A 12340-nucleotide genomic window follows, 5' to 3' on the forward strand; every position below is an offset into this window, starting at 1 on the left:
ATCAGCACATGCTTCACTGCCCTGGACATTAAGCGTTCATCCCAGCCTTGTATTTTCCATTTTTCCCCCACATTCTACCTTTCAGATATGCAAAAGCACCCTTCTTTGATCTGCCAACATATACCGGTAGCCCCAAATATTTCTCATTTCTCGCCTCCGTATCAATTCGCAAGGCCTCCATCACTTTCCTTCTCTCAATCCGAGGTGTATTAGGGCTAAACATGGCTGCCGACTTGGAGAAATTGACAGTCTGCCCCGAGCAATCTTCATACAGAGATAGAATATTCCGCAGATGGGTTGAATTCTCTTTAGCAACTTTCAAAAGAATCAACGAATCATCCGCGAACAGAAGATGATTAAAGCTCGGAGCACTTGCACAAACCCTCACACCCTGTAGACGTCCATCCGCCTCGATGGCAAAGTCCTCTCTGCGGAATAATTGTGTCGGGTTTTTTCCTTGAGAATCTTGTTCTTTTTTTGTGTGTTGAGAATCCTTTTTCTCGATTCACATTTCACATATCACTCTTGCATGTAAGAGCATGTCTAACAGACCCCTTAAAAGGGGCAAACCCGTATAATAACCGCCGGAATACGGGTTTCGGCTCTACCCGGCCGTCTAGCACGCCCCGTAAAAACGGCCCCCGCACCGATTTTTCCAGTTTTTGATTACGGGGCGGGTCTTCGCCCCCTACTTGTGCGGGGTGGGAGCGGGGATAGAGGGCCAAACAAGTATCCCATTTCCGAAACCGCACGCGAACATTTCAGTTCCCCCCACCCGTTTTCCCCCGCGCGCCGCCGCCGGAATCCGTCAGATCCGCGCCCCTCTGCCGTCCGCCGAGCCGCGCCGAGCTGCGTCGACGCCCGCCGCACCTCAGCCGCACCCCCGCCGAAGATCCGCGTCCCTCCGCGCGCGCCGCCGCCCTCCCGCCGCGGTCTTCTCCGCCGTTTTCGCCGGTGAGTATTCCGCCGCGTTCTTCTTCGTTGTCGTCGGTAAAATGGTCGTGTTTGGGGCTGATGTATGGTACACCGTGTAGATGGATTCGGAGGATGTACACATGGCGGATTTGGACGCGGCGTCGACCGATTGGCCCTCGTTGGATTCCGACGATTCGGACATCGACGAGTTGCTCAACGATGACGAGACGGAGATGATGCTGCTCCTGTTCGGCATGAAGCACATGGAGGACCGCGCCAAGCTTCTGGATCAGCGGAAAGGATCCGTGATGGGGCATATGTGCATTCCGCGGAACCGCGCGCTCGGCCACGAACAGCTGATGCAAGATTATTTTGCCGAGGTACCGACCTATCCTCCCCGCCTCTTCCGTAGACGGTACCGAATGCGTAGGACTTTGTTCGAGAGAATCGTCAAAGATTGCGAGGCAAATTGCGATTATTTCAAGCAAAAAAGAAACCCCCCAAGTCATGGGATTTAGCCCATATAAAAAAATATCTGCCGCCATGAGGGTTATTGCATACGGTATACCAGCAGATTATACCGATGAGTACCTTCGCATTGGTGTGCAAACAACCACGGATTGCGTGAGTATGTTTGCCAAGATGGTGATCAAGTTGTATGGAGAGACGTATCTCCGAGCTCCAAATGAGGAAGATACAAAAAGGCTCATGGAGATCAATGAAAAGAGGGGGTGGCCGGGGATGCTTGGTAGTTTGGATTGCATGCATTGGACATGGAAAAATTGTCCAAAAGCATGGCATGGAATGTATTGTGGCAAAAGCCGTGATGCTACCATTGTTTTTGAAGCTGTGGCCTCTCAAGACTTATGGATTTGGCATGCTTTTTTTGGATTGCCGGGGACACTCAACGACATCAACATCTTGAATAGATCCCCTTTGTTTCCCCGGTGATTCTTCACAACATGATCATTGAAGATGAAAGAGGTTTGAACTTGCCATGTTTCTATGACAATGTTGGCACCCGAGTGCAGCCCGAGAGGAACCCTGATCGGATTGAAGCTTTTCTTGCAGCTCATCGAGGCATTGAAAATGCCGAGACTCATCACCAGCTCACCTAAGATCCGATTGATCACCATTGGCAGTTGCATGGCCAATGAGTTATTACATTCATTTCCCATTGTTGTATGTGTGAAACATTCATTTCCTATTGTTGTATGTGTGAAACATTTGTTATTTGTTCAATTCTTCCATTAGAACATTTGTTGATATTTCTGAAAAACATTATTGTAATAATTATGATGATTATTGTGTGATGTAAAACATTTATTTTATGTGAATGTTGTGTTGATTCTAATATCCAATTTGTCAAAAAATCCTGTTTTGAGGGGTTGAAAACTCGGACGAGCTAGCAGACCCCGTATCCCCACCCCGTAAAACAGAACGGGGTGGGGATACGGGGTCTGCTAGCTCGTCCGAGTTTTCGGCCGGCGAAAAGTGAATACAGGGTCCTCTACTCGCGTTTTAAGGGGCGAAAAACTATGGAATCTGTTAGACATGCTCTAATGGCAGGCTGTCAGCCCAGGCTGACAGGCACCCACATCTCATCGTCCTACGTACAAACAATTAAAAGCCCATTTGCTCTCCTGGTTGAAACTCCAGTAGCAGGCTGGTCATAGAACGACTTGCCTGCAATTGTGTAGTACATCGGCCCAGCTTAAAGCCCGAGAGCGAGAAGCCCATTCGCATCCAAGTATCCAACGCCCTACGAAGATAACTCTCTCGTGACCCATCGCACCGAATCCAAAACCCTAGCTCCCAACCCACCGCCTCCGCCGCCTCTCGCCGTCCCCCGCATCCTCGCCGTCCCCCGCCTCCGCCGCCCTCCGCTTGCCTCCGACCCTTGCTCTCGCGGAGGATCTACGGCGCATCTAACTGAAGATGGAGCTGGCAACCTCGATGGAAGGCATCCACGCGCGCGCGAGGGAGCTGGGGGTCGGCCTCGACTCCGTCGATCTCGACTCCATCACCCTCCCGCCCGGCGAGAACTTCGAGATCCTCAGGTACCCACCATATCGCGCCTCCTCTCCCGGCTCCCAGATCCGTCCAGCTCTAGCTCGTGTGGTTGGTTGATGGCTCGTCCTGTCATATTTGCTCAACGCGTTTTTGTTTCGTCGGGATGCAAGCCCCTGCTCCAGGGTTGTTAGATGTGTGCAGCTTCGGTTTCGTCGCGCGGTGGATTCTGTTGGTGGGTAGTTTTTAACAGAATGCTTGCTGGCTCCGCGTAGTACTACCGATGTGTGTTCGCGACGCATTTTTCTCGATGTGTTTATATGTGCTGCGAAACAGTCTATCTAACCGTAGTCTGTATATTCCTAGAAGAGTTTAGTTGAATGTCTAAGTAGGTTCTGTCTTAGTTAGCTACTACTGCTGTCATCTAGTTCTGCCTAGTTGCGATTTAGGTAAGGCTAATGTTCTCCTGGTCATAATATTTTTATACTCCATTAATTTTGTGGACTGCAGTGTAATCAACTAAATGCAGGATAACTACATCAAAGGTTAAGCTGGTTTGACTGTAGAGTAACCCCTATCTGTCCGGCTTTCGATTGTTCTATACCAGGAGTGCATCAAGTTAATCTGGGCATCTTCACATCAGTTACCCATTATTATTTTTTGGCTCAAGTATATCTCTTAGTTTTGTTATCTATGTTCTCATTCCATTACAATTTGCAGCGACGACGAGGACTTACTTCAAAATGAAGACATCCCAGAGCTTGAAATGGGCTTCTCAAACATTATTGTCGTGGACAATCTTCCGGTTGTTCCCCCAGAGAAGTATGAGAAGCTGGAAAATGTTGTACGCAAGATCTATAGTCAGATTGGTGTGATCAAGGAAGGTGGTCTTTGGATGCCGACGCACCCAGAGACGCAGAAAACATACGGCTACTGCTTCATCGAGTACAATACCCCCCAGGTATTTTGCTTCTTGCCAGTTGCTTTTTTTTCTTAACATGGAATAGTGTGGCAATGTTTTTTTTTTCACTTTTGCAAGTCATAAGTGTTCCCTCTATAGAAAAGGTGTTCCTTATTCCATTGAACTGTACCCTGATTTTAATGTTTGGATGCTTATATTTTTTTTGTAATGCTGCCATGCACCTTTTGACTATATATGCTGTGAAGTCTTGTACGACAAGCTATTTATTGGCTGTGCTTGCCTACATAGATGTTGTTGGCTTGTTAAGTTAAGCCCAAGTTCTGCTAACTTATGCTTGAAAACCCAACTCCTAGCTGTTCTAGACTTTACTGGTGTGTAAGAATATTTAATTTACTTCGTGGCACTTCAATTGCTTAATACTGGTTGGTAAAAATTGGGATTTTTCTGGAGAAAGATGCTTTATTACTTTCAGCCTTTGCTGGATTATAGTACGTTATTGTGTGTAGTGACCTGATTTAATTGAACACCATTCTGCACTGATCTCCTAAAAAATCAACAACCTGTATGATTTAGAGAAGAGTTTGAGTAGAAGAGGGGAACATCACTACTTTCCTGTACTACATTTTTTTAATGATAATTAGAGTCATGTTTTTCTGTGCTTTTGGATAGCTTTTGCTCTATTTTAGCTGACTAATTGTTTTATGTTCTGTCAAATTATTTGTATCACCCTTGGCTGATTGAAAGAGGATTATTTGACAATGTGCCAGGAAGCCGAAGTTGCTAGGGAAAAAACAAATGGGTACAAACTTGACAAGTCTCACATATTTGCTGTTAATATGTTCGATGACTTCGAGAAGTACATGAAGGTCCCTGATGAATGGGCACCTGCTGAAATCAAGCCATACACTCCTGGAGTAAGTTTGTTTCCTTTCTACCCCTACCCCCTATGGTTTCTTTGTTTTCATCCGTAACTTCTTTGCCATAACTTGCCTTTTCATGCAAACAACAGGAAAATCTGCTGAAGTGGCTAACCGATGATAAGGCCAGAGATCAGTTTGTGATCCGTGCTGGTACGTTCACGGAAGTGTACTGGAACGATGCCCGGCGGTTGATTCCTGAGCTCGTGTACCAAAAGCAGGTAATTCTTGTTGCTTTATATTTACTATACTTGCTTGAGGTTTTGGGAAATAAACTAATTGATTTTCATCAATTGTTTTGTTTGCCAGTACTGGACGGATAGTTATATTCAATGGTCCCCTCTTGGAACACACTTGGCCACAGTGCATAGGCAGGGCGCACAGGTGTGGGGTGGTGACGATAAGTTCGTTCGTCTAATGCGGTTTGCTCATCCACAGGTACTGGTTGGGGTCCCACTATATTAAATGCAACAACTAATGTTATGTTAGCTGACAGTTACGTGTGGCAGGTGAAATTGATCGATTTCTCTCCTGGTGAGAAATATTTGATCACATATAGCAGCCAAGAGCCCAGCAACCCTCGAGATACACATGTAAGAGAATACCATATGTTTATTTTTCTGTTAATTTCTTGTCGCTTATATAACTTCCATTGTTTTCCTTGTAGAGGGTTTTGTTAAATATATTTGATGTAAGGACTGGAAAAGTAATGCGGGACTTCAAGGGAAGTGCTGATGAGTTCACTTCCGGTGGCAGTATGGGTGTTTCTGGTGTTTCATGGCCTGTCTTCAGGTGAAAACACTGCTGTTCCACTTTTTAGTTAATGCACAATTCAGCAGGTTGTCATGGTTGGATGCTTACTATAATTTCTGTGTGTTTTTAAGGTGGGGCGGTGGGAAAGATGATAAATATTTTGCTAGACTTGGGAAGAATGTTATATCTGTCTATGAGACCGAGACGTTTTCTCTTCTGGATAAGAAATCTTTGAAGGTAGAAAATGTGGTTGACTTCAGTTGGTCGCCCACTGATCCTATAATATCCCTGTTTGTGCCTGAATTGGGTGGTGGAAATCAGCCTGCCAGGGTAAGTATAAATTGCTGCAGACATTTCATTTAAGATGTTTATTCTACTAGTATCGAGTGCTAAAATTTGTGCGTTGTGTTGAAAGGTGAGCCTTTTCCAAATGCCTGGCAAAGAGGAGATACGGCAGAAAAACCTGTTCAGTGTCAGTGACTGCAAGATGTATTGGCAGAACAATGGAGAATATCTGGCTGTTCAGGTAGATAGGTATACAAAAACAAAGAAGAGTATTTACACTGGGTTTGAGTTGTTCAGAATCAAGGAACGAGACATCCCAATTGAGGTATTTGAACTGGAAAACAAGAATGACAAGATAATTGCCTTTGCATGGGAGCCCAGAGGTCACCGCTTTGCTGTTATTCACGGTGATGGACCTAAGCCTGATATAAGTTTCTACGCTATGCGCACAGTCAAAGACGGTGTTAGCGTTAGCCGTGTGGCCAAGCTTGCCACACTCAAGGGAAAGCAGGCCAATTCATTGTTCTGGTCTCCTGCTGGCCGTTTCATTGTTCTTGCGGGCCTGAAGGGTTTTAATGGCCAGCTGGAGTTCTTCAACGTTGATGATCTTGAGACCATGGCTACAGGAGAGCATTTCATGGCGACTGACATCATGTGGGACCCTACTGGAAGGTGAGCTTATAACTTTATGAAGGATTTGTTGGCTTCACTAGCTGGGGAAGCTTACAGAATCAAGTGTACAATAATACACATATACTGTACAGTTAATGGGATTTATTAGTGAAAACTAAAAAATGATTTGTTTACCTTTTATTGGTTTCCTTAATTTAATAGAACTAAAATGGTTTTGCAATTTGCTTGTACAGATTTCTTGCAACTGCAGTTACCTCAGTTCATGAGATGGAAAATGGTTTTGTAATCTGGTCATTCAATGGCAAGCAAATTTACAAGATCTCAAAGGATCACTTCTATCAGGTAGAGCTTCCATCCTTTATTCTTTAAATCCATGTATTGGTGCATCCTCCTGTAGTAATGTGTTGCGTTTTACATGATGGTACAGTTCCAATGGCGCCCAAGGCCACCGTCACTTCTTACTCCTGAGAAGGAGGAGGAAATCGCGAAGAACCTCAAGAGGTACAGCAAGAAGTATGAACAAGAGGATCAGGACGTGCACAACCAGGTGGACGAGGCAGAGCGTAAGAGACGGATGCAGCTGCAAGAGGATTGGGAAGGATGGCTTGCTAAGTGGAAGCAGCTGCACGAGGAGGAGCGATCATACAGGATGGAACTGCGGGGTGGGGAGGACAGCGACAAGGAAGAAGAGACGGAAATTAAGGAGATTGAGGCGGAGGAGTTGGTGGATGTCACAGAAGAAACCGTTGCCTTTGATCTGGACCAGGATTGAAGCACAAAAATCCTATGCTAGTCTCCTTGAGTGTTCATTTCTGCCTGTTGTGTAAAATTGCTGTAGTTTTGCATGATAGGCTCCATAGATCAAGCGCATAATTTGTTGATCTTCCTACTAGTGTATTGTACACTTCGCTTAAATCTTCCGGAGATAAATTTTGTGGTTGGAATGCTAATCATCATTGTCCGTTTCTGCAAAATGTAGGTGTTCCATTGTTTAGTAATCTGCTGGGCTGTGATTTTGTTACGGTGGGGTGCAAAATGTTGAAGTGATCTCATTGTTCTACCTGCTGGAATGAATTGTCAACCGTTTCAGACAGAGTATTCCATTCAACTTCCGCTCAAAAAAAAGAGTATCCCATTCAACTTTGTTTTATTTTTCTTCCTGATTAGCGCATATCCAGGTTGTCTCAGTAGCCAACAATCGTTGTATGTTTGCGGTGACTCGTTTGAATTCCGCTATTCAACGCACCCCAATAGACTAAAAAAATTATAGTAATTTGAAAAAGTCAAATTTTTTTGAATTTTCCTGAAAACCAAAGATGATCCAAGTTTGTACTCGTAAAAAATATGTTTGGAAATGAAATTATTCCCATGATTTCTAGGGCAAAAAAGACAAAATTATACTAGCTTCAAGTACAGGGCTGCATGCCGCTAGGCTTGCGAGAGTATGTTAGCTTATGTGATTGTAAGGATTGAGTTAATGTTTCTTTTGATATCACACCTAAATAGATGTCCGCAGTTTTAATTGTTTTGCTAAAAATATGTGCTGAAAACATACTCTACCCGTAGCAAAGCACGGGTATTCTGCTAGTAGTGAATAGTATCTGGTCATGGAGCGTTTCAAGTTTCTTTTTTTAACCTAGAATACAATAAAAGTAATTTCCTAGGGAAATATTTTGTTTCAAGTACAATACCTGGTCATCTTTGATTCAATTTGAATTTTTTAAAACTTTTTTTAATTTATCTTTTTATTTTTCCAACTATAGGGGTGTGTGACACCCGAGAGCCACTCTGCATTTCCCGAGCATAGTAGTACTAAAACAATAATCTGCGAACAGCAAAGCTGCCGTTTCTGTTTGTGTCACTGGTGACTCGTGTGGATTCCGCCATTCCAGAATGAATACTGGACTCCAAATGAGATCTAAAAGACTAGCCAGAAATATGGAGAGCATAGTACTGAAACAATAATCTACAAACAGCAACGAAGTGTGCCACCTGTGCTGAATCTTCTCACCAGTCACCCTGGCTAATTTGGTGTGCACGGTGGTGCAAAATTATTCTGTTTTCTCAGACAATACATATGGATATTTACATCCAAATGTAGATATGCCACGCAAACATAGTACGGAATGTTGTTATCGAATTCAAACGCAAATTGAACTATATTTCCAATTGTAAGGAAATTCATACATAGCTTGAGGCTGTCCCCGAGTGAAAGCATGTCCTCACAAATTAAAGGCATTCTCAAAATAATTCAGTGTCTTGTATGCATGTGTAAATGTTCCTGAAGCAAGAGATTTACACACTGAAGTTTCAGGGTTCTACAAAGGCTTTTCGGAGAACTGAATTCTTTTCCAAAACGAAAAATGATCATTTTCTATGATAATTGACAAGTACATTGAGGACTCAAATATCTACATGTTCTTTTTTGAACATTTTATATCATATGTATCTTCTCCAAGTTTACTGTTAATCTAGGAATCGGATGCTCCGGGAAGCCACTTCGCCCCACCCATCGATGGATGGGTTGTCTTGCAGAGTTGCAGTAATCTACAATGCCAATGGAAACCTGTAAAAGATATTGAAGCGAATGCTGCTGAAACATAGGATTGATATTTGGTACCACGATGCTTACTTATTACAGATCAATGAAGATTCTTAGGCCATCGTGGGCTAGTTGTACTGGTATTCCTTCTCTGTTATCATAGGAGTTGGAGTTACACATCACACCAGAAGAAAATAAATATGATCCAGACGTTTAAGCAACAACATACCTGCCAGACCATTCCGCCAGAATGTGGTTTTCTCTTTGATGTTCGAACTCATGGTTCATCCCAATTAGCAGAGCTTTCTTTGGGCATATCCTCTTGATAGCATCAAGACTCTGCAAATGCTAAATGGCATTAGCATTGGATGTTAATTGTAATCAGATCTGATTACAATTACGACATCTTGACGTGCAAGGATGCAATAGCTGGTTCATGCTATGTAGGTTCATATCATATAGCCTTGCTTTAGTAACATGCTCTAGGCTGAGCTCACGGAGAGTAGGATGGCTTAAACACCACACTGCTATGCAAAAGAATTTAAAGCTTCAGAAAAATGTTCTGAGGTATTAAATCAAATCCAAATTAACCTCTGTAAGGGTAAGATGGCAACTGCGAGCATGTCCCTGTTCAAATGCCACAAAAGACCGTAACAGCAGATTCCGCGACATATCAATTTACTTGTGTGATCTTTTTTCATTTTTACTTGGCAGATATAAAACTTTTTAGACGACAAACATGTCCAACAGGCTTACCACCCCATGTAACCGGTTTGTTTCTAGTATAAGAAGGTCAAGTTGTCCAGCACCAGACTTGGAAATTGCTGCATCGAAAAGCTGCATCAGGAATTCCGTAAGAAAAAGGAGGCTACGACTTGGTTTATTGTGGGAGCTAAGCACTTGGGTCTTTTAATTTCCTGAGAATATACTTTTGTTCTTGGAGGTGGTTTGTAACTGGGTTTGTAAGTTTAAACTTTGTTCTCTAACTTCTCCTTATTTATTGAATTAAGGCAAATATTTTGCCTTTCTTTCTAAAAAGAAAAAGAAAAAATGGAGATAATCGATCAGGATCCATGATAAAAAAGAATATTTAGCAACATGATACCACAACTCTAGCAAAAAAGAAAACAGTAAAATAACTGAAATCCTAAAAACATATGCCTTATCGTCTTCTTCGAATTTTTTGTTCGTTTAATTTTAGTGGAACTGGTGGGGATCCCTGTAGATCTAGAACAAATCCTGAAAACGAGCAAAGTTGTGTTTGCCGCAACTTGTTATGCATCCATGATTTATTTCAGATTTCTTTGAAAAGTGTATCCACTTTTGTTGTTTGGCAAACATCTTCTTCCAACTCATTAATTTGTATAAACTATCATACTCATAATGAATAAGGATTCAAAATAGTTGGATAAAGAATGATGTGGACACACTATTCATACCATGTTCAGTTCTAAGGAGAATTCTTGAGACATCAGATAAATATGCAACTCTTGCTTTCCTCCCAAATAGGAAGCCTAAACAAATATAATCCTCTCCGTGCATGACCTGAATAGAGAAGAAGCTAAGACACATCAGGATGCAGATAAAGCTAGATCAAGCAAGTGTTTCACAATAGAAGGTATATGTGCATCATACTGGCAAGGGCACAAACTCTAGCCCCGATGATAGAAATGGTTTTTCAACGTCACACTCTATAATCTTCCAGGCGAGTTGAGACACTGTGGCCATTTCATTGCCTTCCTCCATCTTCTGTTTCACCAAGTATGGGAATCTTGCTCCAACACTGTAAAGTTACACAGCTAAAGTTACCTGATACATGATATGATGCCTAATATGGCATGGTAGTCCATTCAGGAAGCTAAGCTAACCTGTCCATTGTGAATTGTGTGAGGAAAATTGGAAGATGATCAATCTCATTTTTATTGTTGCTTCGGTGTACCAGCCAAACACCATCAAGACCTAAGACGGCATCTGCATGCTCATGAGTCAGAATAATCTGCATTGCAAAGGACCATCAATATTGCCATCTGTATGCATTGATCATTGGAAACTTAAATTGACAGAATGCAAACCATGAAGATCTCACCGAGTCAACAGAAGGAACTTTGTGGTGAACAAACCACCGGAGAACTTGTTCTCTAAAGGTCTTGCCGGCATCGATTAGAATATACTTATGCGTGACATCGTTGTCGCAATAGTCTATGAAGAGGGATGTGTTGCATCTGAAAAAGAATGAATTATGTTATACAATAGATTGTCCCAGTTTTGAGGAAAACTGGGCTGATATTAAGAAACAATCACCAGTAAGATCAGACGAATCATGCTGCCACATTGGCACTATTGTCACATCATACTTGGTAAGTATAGTAGCATTAAAAACAATTTTATTTTGCTTCTTTTGTTTCGTATAAAAGAAGTAGCAATAGTTATTTGTAGAGTCATAATATAATTGGAAAGATTTTGCCCTTAACTTTATACATTTCATATCGCAGCACATACATGACACCAATGGAAAATCTACTCTATGAAAGGTCATCCAAACATTCAGCCACAGCAGTACAGTACCAGAAAAGGGTCACAGTACAGATTACAAAACAAAACTGGACACTGTAACTCTGTAAGAGGTTCTGACTTCTCAATCAGTATCCACGGTAATTTAATCGCATGATACAAGTCAGTAATGATTTTTTCAAGCACATGTATAATGAATCAATCCGCATCCGCTAGGACCAACCTGCAGGCTAAAAACGGCAAAACGAAAATGGTATGCAAGTTTTAAATATAACTGATTTGTTTCTACTATACTAGTCGGAGTGTGGGAAGAAGCCGGGTTTTTCCCTTTTCAAAAAAAAAAAGTCGGAGTGTGGGTTACAAAGAAAGAGTTCCATCTCGTGAAGCCAGGCGGAGGCGGATGCAAAAGCGTGAGAGGGCACCTGTAGTTGGGGTTCTTCTCCGGCGGGAGGGTGAGGGCCTGGGAGCAGGTGGCGCACGGCGGCGTGGACGGCTGGATGAGGCATCGCACGTCGGGGAGAGCTCCGGAGCAGCCCGTTCCCAGGAAGATGAGCGACGACGCCGTGGCTGCCGCTTCGACGGTGTCTCCGTCCGGTGGAGCCGTGGCTGCAGCCTGCATCGGTCGCCCGATCCTCTCTGGTCGTCGTCTCCTTGGGAACAGAGAGGTTTTAGTTCCTGTGGATGTGGCCTTTCTGGTTTCTCTTCCTGGTCGTTCGGTTCCGGTTGGCGCGGCCTTTCCTAATCGCCTTTTCTAATGCGACTTTGCCTTTTGAAATCTTTAGCCCTTCTATTAGCTTTTTTTTTTCTGAAAAAAACTACATCCCATCCTAAGCACTGTGACTGTGAGCTGGA

The 12340-nt window shown here is 43.1% G+C and overlaps 2 protein-coding genes across 2 annotated transcripts; one reads left to right on the forward strand and one right to left on the reverse strand.

Annotated features, from left to right (window-relative positions):
* The first annotated feature begins 2798 nt into the window (after positions 1-2798).
* LOC124703802 (eukaryotic translation initiation factor 3 subunit B-like) lies at positions 2799-7433 on the forward strand. Its single transcript, XM_047236032.1, has 11 exons — positions 2799-2975; positions 3646-3886; positions 4615-4761; positions 4857-4985; positions 5074-5202; positions 5274-5357; positions 5432-5556; positions 5649-5847; positions 5933-6474; positions 6669-6777; positions 6863-7433. Exons 1-11 carry the CDS (start codon positions 2854-2856, stop codon positions 7205-7207), a joined length of 2172 nt encoding a protein of 723 aa, XP_047091988.1. The 5' UTR covers positions 2799-2853; the 3' UTR covers positions 7208-7433.
* Positions 7434-8575: 1142 nt separating this feature from the next.
* Positions 8576-12107, reverse strand: LOC124696953 (putative hydrolase C777.06c). The gene is made up of 10 exons (XM_047229608.1): positions 11911-12107; positions 11064-11199; positions 10846-10973; positions 10613-10760; positions 10417-10522; positions 9734-9801; positions 9569-9604; positions 9207-9316; positions 9068-9128; positions 8576-8982 (listed from the first exon to the last, which is right to left on the reverse strand). Exons 1-9 carry the CDS (start codon positions 12105-12107, stop codon positions 9071-9073), a joined length of 987 nt encoding a protein of 328 aa, XP_047085564.1. The 3' UTR covers positions 8576-8982; positions 9068-9070.
* Between the last annotated feature and the right edge of the window lie 233 nt (positions 12108-12340).

Source organism: Lolium rigidum, chromosome 3 (assembly GCF_022539505.1).
Source record: "Lolium rigidum isolate FL_2022 chromosome 3, APGP_CSIRO_Lrig_0.1, whole genome shotgun sequence".
NCBI lineage: Eukaryota > Viridiplantae > Streptophyta > Magnoliopsida > Poales > Poaceae > Lolium > Lolium rigidum.

Excerpts from the sequence above, each read along its gene's own strand:
- LOC124703802 (XM_047236032.1), top strand. The coding sequence starts at position 2,854 with ATGGAGCTGGCAACCTCGATGGAAGGCATCCACGCGCGCGCGAGGGAG. Across the intron at positions 2,976-3,645 it reads GAGAACTTCGAGATCCTCAG|CGACGACGAGGACTTACTTC; the intron begins GTACCCACCATA and ends TACAATTTGCAG. Across the intron at positions 5,848-5,932 it reads GTGGAAATCAGCCTGCCAGG|GTGAGCCTTTTCCAAATGCC; the intron begins GTAAGTATAAAT and ends TTGTGTTGAAAG.
- LOC124696953 (XM_047229608.1), bottom strand. The coding sequence starts at position 12,107 with ATGCAGGCTGCAGCCACGGCTCCACCGGACGGAGACACCGTCGAAGCG. Across the intron at positions 9,605-9,733 it reads CAAACCGGTTACATGGGGTG|GGACATGCTCGCAGTTGCCA; the intron begins GTAAGCCTGTTG and ends GCATTTGAACAG. Across the intron at positions 9,129-9,206 it reads CTGGCGGAATGGTCTGGCAG|AGAAGGAATACCAGTACAAC; the intron begins GTATGTTGTTGC and ends CTATGATAACAG.